Raw genomic sequence first — 10,086 nt, forward strand, 5'->3', positions numbered from 1 at the left:
TAAAAAGATGTTTGAGATTTTAAATTTCAACAAATAGTTGATTAAAGTATCAATTTAGAATGGTGAATGTTTTTCCCAAAACATAAAAACATTATCTGTAGCTTTAATAATGACTTGAAAAATGTTTCATTCAAACTGAGAACTGGCCTCTCCAAATGCTGGCAATTACCTATAATTCAGGAACAATGATGCTTGATAAAGTGATATTTGTAAAATTTGGAAATACTTTTTCCCTATATCCAAATGTTCCAATTCATTCAGACAATTCAATAATTTGTGACAAAAGGAATGCAATATTTATGCTCATGGGCATCTGGAATACTATAGCAGAAAGAGCACTGGAGATGGAGACTCTGAAGAGTTCAGTCTTAGTCTTAGGCCCTACTAATAACTCTTCAAGAGTCTAAGCACCCAGCTCTTCCTGTTAGTAGGAAGATTAAACATTTTCCTGATAGAATTTTTTAACACTTAAAATATAAGTGCACATCTGTTTACCAATCATTTTATGTAAATCCAAGGCCTTTTTATTTGAATATGTGTTTTAATTTTTTATTTCCTTCAGAAACTGTACTAAAATGCATAGTATAATTTATTTTTATTTATTATTTTAAAAATATTTTTATTGATTTCAGAGAAGAAGGGAGGGAGACATAGAAACATCAATGATGAGAGAGAATCATTGATCTGGTTGGTGCCTCCTGCATGCCCCCCACTGGGGATCAAGCCTGCAACCCAGGCATGTGCCCTTGACCAGAATCAAACCTGGGACCCTTCAGTTGGCAGGCCATGCTCTATGCACTGAGCCAAACTGGCTAGGGCCATAGTATATTTTAACTTATTTAAAATAAAACAAAAACTTAGAAAACACAAGCATAGATGGATTTTAAAAATGTTTATACCCTAATAATTAGTGACATTGAGCATTTTTTCATATGTCTCTTGGCCATTTGTATGTCCTCTTTAGAAAAGTGTCTATTAAGGTCCTCTGCTCATTTTTAAAAATTGGTTTGTTTGTCTTCCTTTTGTTGAGTTATATGAGTACTTTATATATTTGGAAATTAACCCCTTATCAGAGGATTAACAAAAAAATAGTTTTTTTAAAAAAACTTTAAAACTTGGAATCATGAAATCAATCAAATGAGACAGATCCAGCATTTTTAAACAAAGAAGGAAGAATGGCATTGAAACTATCAAAAGTATTACATATTGCACCTAAGGAGGATAGTAATAACTCGTGAAACATATCATAATTTTATGCACTGTATCAATTTAGAAAACATATTTCTTACGGCAGATGCATTGGAAAAAGCAGGAAAGCCACAGATTTGTAGAACGATTAATGAATTGAATGAAGAGAGTTGGGGCTCATCTTCTAAAAACCACGTGCTCTTGGGCAAATAGCAGGAACTGTAAAGTACTTGAACTCTGAGGACCCTTTCAGCTCATGATTAGAAAAAACGTATGGGTTGGCTTAAGAAATCAAGGCTAAAAATCTAAAGACATTTTCAAATCTGTGAAGTTGCCATTTCTATGTGTCAAATACATTCATAAATTTTTATTTCTGTGTTAGGTCAAAATATTAAGGTCAGAAATAGAAATAATGCAGTGAACAGCTGTAGTTAAGATATATAGGTTGAAAAAATTAAATAAAAAAACAACGAGGGGATGACAAGCTTCTGACCATTGGTAAAAAATAAACCCAAATGAAACTAACAAACACAAAAAGTGAAGAGCTTCTACAGATGTGTGATTGTGGACTACTTTATATGTGCTTTTTATGAATCATATTTACAAAAAAGTTATATTAGACAGCAATCCTGAGAAAGAAGAACCAAGTTGGAGGAATCACAATACCAGATATCAAGCTATATTAGCAAGCTACAATTCTTAAAACTGCCTGGTACTGGCACAACAGACATATAGACCAATGGAACAGAACAAAGAACCCAGAAATCGACCCAAGCCATTATGCTCAATTAATATTTGACAAAGGAGGCAAGAGCATACAATGGAGTCAAGACAGTCTCTTCAATAAATGGTGCTGGGAAATTTGGTCAGATACATGCAAAAAAATGAAACTAGATCACCAACTTACACCATACACAAAACAAACTCAAAATGGCTAAAGAACTTAAATGTAAGATGGGAAACCATAAAAATCCTACAAGACTCCATAGGCAGCGAAATAGCAGACATATGTCATAGCAATATTTTTACAGACACAGAGAAAATAAACAAATGGGACTACATCAAAATAAAATGCTTCTGCACAGCAAAAGAAACCATCAACAAAACAATAAGAAAGCCCACTGCATGGGAGAACATATTTGCCAATGCTATTTCAGATAAGGGTTTAATCTCCAAAATTTACAGGGAACTCATACAACTTAACAAAAGGAAGATAAATGATCCAATCAGAAAATGGGCAAAGGACCTAAGTAGACACTTTTCAAAAGAGGACATACAGAAGGCTGAAAGACATATGAAAACATGCTCAAAGTCACTAATCATCCCAGAGATGCAAATGAAAACAACAATGAGGTACCATCTTATACTTGTCAGAATGGCTATCATCAACAAATCAACAAACGACAAGTGCTGGCGAGGATGCAGAGAAAAAGGAACCCTCGTGCACTGCTGGTGGGAATGCAGATTGGTGCAGCCACTGTGGAAGACAGTATGGAGTTTTCTCAAAAAGTTAAAAATGGAATTCCCATTTGACCCAGTAATCCCACTTCTAGGTCTACATCTCAAGAAACCAGAAACACCAATTAGAAAGTATATATGCTCCCCTATGTTCATAGCAGCACAATTTACAATAGCTAAGATTTGGAAACAGCCTAAGTGCCCATCAGCAGATGAGTGGGTTAGAAAACTATGGTACATCTACACAATGGAATACTACACCACTTTAAAAAAGAAGGAACTTTTACCATTTGCAACGGCATGGATGGAACTGGAGAACATTATGCTAAGCGAAATAAGCCAGTTGGAGAAAGATAAATATCACATGATCTCACTCATACTTGGAATATAATGATCAACATAATTTGATGAACAAAAATAGATGCAGAGACAAATGTCAGGGGAGGTGGGGGTTAGCGAGCAACCAAAGGACTTGTATGCATGCATATTAGCATAACCAATGGACACAGACACTAGGGCAGTGGGGGCTTGCCTGGGAATGGTTGAGGGGGTCAATTGGGAGAAAAAGAGACATATGTAAAACTTAAGATAATAAAAAAAAGAAAAACTTCAGATGCAAAAAATAGTCATATTAGTAAAAATAGAAAATATTATCAAAACATAAATTATTCTATTGATACCATAAAATTTTTCTTTTTTCTACCTTTTAATTTGAAAAACTGATTATAGTGTGTTTTTTTACTAAATTGTTTTCTTTTTCTCTATAGTCATAACATTCTCCTACTTTTATATATTAACTAGAGTCCAGGTGCACAGATTCATGCACTGGTGGGGTCCCTTGCACTTGGGGGATGTCGGACTGCCAGTTTTGTCCTGATCCCTGCAGGTCAGGCCGAGGGACCCCACTGTTGCACAAATCCATGCACAAAGCCTCTAGTATGCATATAAGATCTTTGGTTAACCTCTTCCTGCCCTCGCCTCTCCCCCTTCCCTCTGAGATTCATCAGTCTGTTCCATGTTTCCATGCTTGTGTGTTGAATGTCTGCCCCCTGGTGGTCAGTGTGCATTATAGCTACCGGTCGAATGGTCAAATGGTCAAAAGGTCGCTTAGGCTTTTATATACATAGATGGTAATTGAGGTAGTACATGAAACCTAATAAGTCTTTTTAAATGTTCATCTAAGCAAAAAAAATCAAATCTGTCATGCTGATCATTTTTTTTAATGTTTTAATGTTTTGAAGTGGATATGCAAATGACAACAGATTGTGCATTTTCAATAGTTCTGCCTGGCCATACTTCTGCTTCAATGTATGCACTTCTGTTACCTGCTTTTAATGCATTCAAGTTCCTCAAAAGTTTTAAGTTCTTCAAAGAAAATTATTTTGTAGAAAATGAAAAATTAGTATCAACATTCATTCCTTAGGCACACCTTTACATGTGTTGGTGCTACTGTCATCCTATCTAATAATAGACAAATATGCAAATTGACCGCACCTTCACTACACCAAGTCACGCCCACCAGCCAAGCCACGCCCACCAACCAATCAGTACGAATATGCAAATTACCCCAACAAAGATGACGGCTAATTTGCATATCAAGACAGCATAGAAAGAAGCCAAGAGCTGCAGAAGGGAGCAAAGCTGCAGAGAAGCAAGCAAGCCGGGGGGAGGAGAAGGGAGGAGCGGAGGCGGGGCCGGGGGAGAAGGGAGGAGTGGAGGCGGGGCCGGGGGAGAAGGGAGGAGCGGAGGCGGGGCCGGGGGAGAAGGGAGGAGTGGAGGCGGGGCCAGAGGAGAAGGAAGGAGAGTGGGCGGGCTGGCGGAGAAGTTAGAAAAGCAGGGGTGCTGGCAGAGAAGGCGGGGCGGGGGACAAGGGAGGAGAGCAGGCAGGGCGGGGTAGAGTGCAGCAGGAAACCCTATAGCAGGATTTTTCCTGCAACGGGAACGCTAGTATAAGATGTTTTTCATGCCTGGCTTCTTGAAGTTGTCTTGTGAGAGAGGTACACATCTCCTTAATAACTTTGGAAAACTTAAAATATATTAAGAAGAAACCTCATGTTTAAAATGGCTTTAAAATAGAGTAAACTTTTTAGAATTGAGTACAAATTACATCATGTAGAAATTTAAGGAAGACCCATTGAGTGGTCTCTACCACCATTTGGAAAATTTATTTTAGATCTGAATAAACTGTGCTTTCAACTTCAAAGTTAGCTAGGTTATCTTTTTCATCTTAGTTCCTCTGTCCAAGTTTGTTCTTCCCATGAGAATAAATGAAAGAAAATTAGGGCCACAAGGCTCCCTACTGCTTACAGTTTTAATTCACTACACTTTTCAGATACAAATACTTCCTTGGTTTAATGACAAAAGTACCTGCTTTTTCCCTGCCTTCGTACCACCAGGTAAGTCACTTGTGAGAGAAATGAGACCAACAGCTATCAAAGCCCTAGAGAACTGACAAAGCATTTTTAAACTTGAGATAGACACTGAGTAGTTTGCGCATTTCAGTAGAAGAAGGCTCCTCCAGTCCCTAGGAAACATGTGCACCTGGTGGGTAGAAAAATACAGCTCCCTTTAATTTGTTGAAATTAATGGAAATGTCACCTAACATGAACTTCCAATGATTCATATACAAGCCAGATTTTTTCTTAAAGTCTATTTCCCCACTTCTGATCACTTAGTAAATATATATTGAGCTCAAGGTATTTTACTAAGGTCAGGTAAACTAAAAATATATGCAGTGTAATAACTTTTAAAAATTTCCCTACATGCTTACTTTATGCTGTATTTAAAACACCTCATGACTCTAAATTGAAAATTCATCAAGGTTTCCCAAAAGCTCGGGTCGATTTTTAGCACTCAGTTTGGCCTCATTCTCCTGAAATATTATTAACTCTCAGATAATAAATTTACTGATGTGCGTTTTCAGATATTAAAATCAGTAGCTTGTTCTGTGATTTCAGATTTATCATCCTCCTATTTCATAAATACATTTAAATAGATTTTGTTCTATGCTATAGCCTGAAAGTTATCTGATAATGTTTAATGTATTTACTTGTATGAAACTTATTTAAAAATAAGTATCCAGCTTTTAAAAAAGCATCGATACTTTTGTGCAGAAAAAATTGCTTAATAATTCTAGAAAGTTTTGCTGTATTGCATAAAACGATGTTGCCAAAATCTGATTTGTTTCACAATCACTCAGGATCACCATTCAGGAGGGACCTTTTCCTTTTTTTTTCTGAGAGGCATAAAGGCAACCTTATTAGAAAGTAGGTACATTTGAAACGATCTTTAAAAATTTAGGCTTAAGTCCTCAATAATGTACATTTCCTAGTTCATTAATGCAGAAATACCACACATAGATTTTAATCTCGGAGTTAATAATAAAAGCAATTTTCACTAAAAATATAAAAACTGTAATGGTAGAATCATGATATTGCATTTAGCTCTCCCACAAAAAGTCACTTTATTACTTTCCTTTGACACTTATTTTCATTCTGGGATTAATTTTACTATATAAGGGCTCCTTAACTATTCTATTAAAATTTCTATTCAGAAGCAATAATATCTAAGAGTGAATAATAGTCATGTAAATCATTATTTCACATTAATGTAAAAGATTTTTAAGTTCTTATGAATTCTGCTGACACGCACAATTGTGAAAAGGTTATCTCTGTTCTACAGTGATATGCGCTGGAACAAAGGAACCATTCTAAAAGCATCAGTGGAGTACATCAAGTGGCTACAAAAAGAACAACAGAGAGCGCGGGAATTAGAGCACAGACAGAAGAAATTGGAGCAGGCTAACCGGCGGCTTCTACTCAGGATTCAGGTTGTTATAAGAATGTTGCCATGAACCACGCAGCTTAACTATGACTGACTTGTCATCGTTTTTATTCATTGGTCTCATTTATTTTTTCTTATTAATAATTATTTTTTCCTCTGGAGGGTAACTATTGTCTTTTAGAAGTTCATGCATTGGGTTGTTTCAGTTAGGTTTTGATTAGAAATCTAGGGTTGAGAAGACTTTAAGAAAATAGAATGAATGACAACTAATTGCAAAATGCAGAAAATAGAATGAATTTTATAAATGCAAATGATATTATTTCAGCCAAATAATAATAATGAACTAGAACATTTGCTTCTCTACATAATACTGGACATTCTATTCTTCCTTCCCCCTTTTACTTCTTTAGTAACACTGCTATGGATTCTATTGCTGCAAGCCATAGTGTGCAGGTTTTCTATTGTCACTCCTCCTCTGTTCATGTGACACAAAATATTAAAGTATGGGTTTTTATAACTTTCAAGTTATGTTTTTTTTTTAATGAGTATGCTTATAGCCAGGTAAACCACTTACTTTGTTTCCATGAAACTGTAATATAGTGAGAAATTAATCTGGAAAAATAAATGGAATCCCTAGAGGATTTTGCTCAGTGGTTAGAGCATCAGCCCACGAACTGAAGGGTCATGGGTTTGATTCTGGTCAAGGCCACATACCTTGGTTGCAGGCTCGATCCCCAGCCTGGTCAGGGTGTGTGTGAGAGACAACCAATTGATGTCTCTCACATCTATATTTCTCTGTCTCTGTCTCTGTCTCTCCCCCTCCCCCTCCACTCTCTCTAAAAATCAATGGAAAAATATCCTCGGGTGATGACTAACAAAATAAAAAAAGGAAGCTTTTCTACTCACTTTAAATGTAGTCTGAGTCACTAAGGGACCATAGTGTATTCCCTTATAGAACAAGAGGAGGGCAATTTTTAAAAAATCTGCGTATTTTTGAGGGTTATTTTTTTTAGTCAATAGAAATATAGCAGATTCTATTATTTGCAAAAAAATGTTTATAATTTATATTTCTCTTAATTTTGAATACTTATTAATATTTTGGTTCTATTATTTATTCTGTAAAGTCCACTTTCTTTTTTAAAAATATATATTTTTATTGATTTAAGAGAGGAAGGGAGATAGAGAGCGATAGAATGAGGGGGAATCATTGACTGGCTGGCTCCTGCATGTTCCCACTGGGACCAAGCCTCCCATTCGGGCATGTGCCCTTGATCCGAATCAAACCTGGGACCCTTCAGTTTGTGGGCGGATGTTCTATCCACTGAGCCAAACCAGCTAAGGCTTGAGTTAAGTCCCCTTTCAAAGTCATTATTTAATCATTCTTGTTTGAAATTGCAGGAACTAGAAATACAGGCTCGTGCTCACGGTCTTCCATCCCTGGCTTCCCTCGGCACAGCTGATATGGGTGCTCATGTCAACAAACAGACGCATCTTGAGCAGAATTCAGTAGACTATCGCCAACAGTCGACTCAGTTGCAGGGAATAAGCCCTGAGCTCTGTGACCAAGCTCTGTCCTTCTCCGATCCTTTGTCACACTTCTCAGATTTGTCATTCAGTGCTGCTTCAAACGAGGAACAACGATTGGATGACATGCTCCTGGACACATTATCTCCTTTTGGGACAGACCCTCTACTGTCTGCCACTTCCCCTGAAGTTCCCAAAGAGAGCAGTAGGAGGAGCAGTGTCAGCTCAGATGATGGTGATGAGTTATAAAAAAATAAACACAATCAGTTAATCAACCAGGAAACAGTTCCATGCTGATGATACGCAATTATGTCCGTTGCTTCATATCTTGCTTTGGCTCCATTTTCCTGAAAGGACTACATTGTTCATGACAAACGGATGGAGTAAATAACAGCATGATGAACTTACAGGGAGAAATATGGTGCTGAAGAATTATTGAGGGCTAAACAAGATTTTTTTTCCTTGGACAGAGTCCAAATGAACTTAACTTTTATTTTCTGGAAATAGCTCTCTACTCGATGTACTAACAGACTGCAAAGAGTAAACCTCAGAAATACACAAACATTTTCTTAGTTACTCACTAATATCTCCTTCCTTTTTAACTCTTAAAACAGTTTTCAACAATCGTGATCAATAGATATGGTAGTTTATTGCCTTTCTCCACTCTCTGGTTAAAAGACAGATTATCTATCAGTCATAATTGAAAAGTGAATCTACAATAAACATTAGAACTTTCTACAATAAAATACAAATACTTATTTAAAAATGGTTTCTAAAAGTATGCTACTTCCTTTAGTCTGTTTATCTGCACAAATTCTAAAAGTATCTCTGAGTATTTATGGAGACACTCCCTGTTCAGAAAAAGGAACACATTGAATACCTTCCTTAAGAATATAGGTTGGAATTTTTGTCCCTTCACACAGACATACCCCAACATACATGTACACAATGCAGGTAGTATGTGCTTTTCCCTTCACTTTTCTGCTTTTCTATTTTGCACACAAAAAATCACATTCCAATTTTTTTTTCATCAAGAAGAGATGTTGGATAATCTATTCAGCAAATGAACTTTAAAAGAAGTCCTGCTACTGTGACAATTTGTCAGGTATTTACAATTTATCACTATGTCCAGTATGGAATGTAAAATAATTAGTTGCTGATACAGTTTTGCTTCAAATTAACAAAATATTGAAAATTGGATTGCCAAGTAACAAAATAATTTGTAAAACAGAAACTCTTATACATTCAGTTCTGAGCTAAAGTTCTATTCTCATAGAACTTAGAGTACCTTATGATTTTTGCTAGCTTTGTTATTATTTGTTAAGAATATTTATATTTATGATGTTTTAATCAAATTTTTCTCTCTTGAGTTTGTTTTAGGAATGGGAACTGACTTACCAAATACATTGTTCTGTGCTGCATCTCTGTGAGTGCTCATCTGATCAATGAGTATTTATTGAGCAATACTCAAAAGTCCCGTGAAAATGTACAACACATAAGAAGATGATATGGTCTTACCCCTCATGGAGTTGAAGACAACATGAGAAACAACAAAAAAAGATAAACAAAATATAGAATTAAAGCCCACATGGAGCAGCATAGGGTAAAGATTACAAAGGGTCAGAAAAATGAAAACGAATGAAGTTTGGAGAATCACAAAAGTCTATGGGAAGAACAGAATTCAACTTCTTTTAAAAGTATAAATTGAGTGAAAGGAAGGGAAGGTAAAGCAATGATATTAACCAAATGATAAAAATGAAAGTAAGTGGAAGTATCCTAATAGGATATTATTAGAAATGGAACATTTATCTGGCCACCCTAAAAGATGCTTGTTGGGGAGTTCTGAAGAGTATTATTATCAACAGGTTGTGAAAGCCATTGAAAACTAGGATGAAATGACATAGTAGAAATCTAATATTTTATTAGGAGGGAGAAGTCTAAAAATTAAAATGCTTTGGCATATTACTAACATGATTGAGATGTAATCTTTCATGCATATTAACTTGGTGATAAATGTTTCAAAGAGTATTTTAAGTATTACTCACATGGAAAATATACATCATCACAAAATTTGAGACTAATGATGATGAAAGAGGGAAAGTATTACATCCTTATGGTATAATAATTATCTCA

The 10,086-nt window shown here is 35.9% G+C and overlaps 1 protein-coding gene across 1 annotated transcript in view; it reads left to right on the forward strand.

The window, feature by feature from the left end:
- The window catches only part of TFEC (transcription factor EC), an 87,339-nt gene extending 77,576 nt beyond the window's left edge, over window positions 1-9,763 (forward strand). The window contains exons 6-8 of the mRNA XM_054726141.1: window positions 6,328-6,475; window positions 7,828-9,058; window positions 9,334-9,763. Of these exons, the coding sequence (XP_054582116.1) occupies window positions 6,328-6,475; window positions 7,828-8,202 (523 nt within the window). The 3' untranslated portion in view covers window positions 8,203-9,058; window positions 9,334-9,763. The remainder of the gene's footprint in view (window positions 1-6,327; window positions 6,476-7,827; window positions 9,059-9,333) is intronic.
- The last annotated feature ends 323 nt before the right edge of the window (window positions 9,764-10,086 follow it).

This window comes from Eptesicus fuscus, chromosome 14, assembly GCF_027574615.1.
Source record: "Eptesicus fuscus isolate TK198812 chromosome 14, DD_ASM_mEF_20220401, whole genome shotgun sequence".
NCBI lineage: Eukaryota > Metazoa > Chordata > Mammalia > Chiroptera > Vespertilionidae > Eptesicus > Eptesicus fuscus.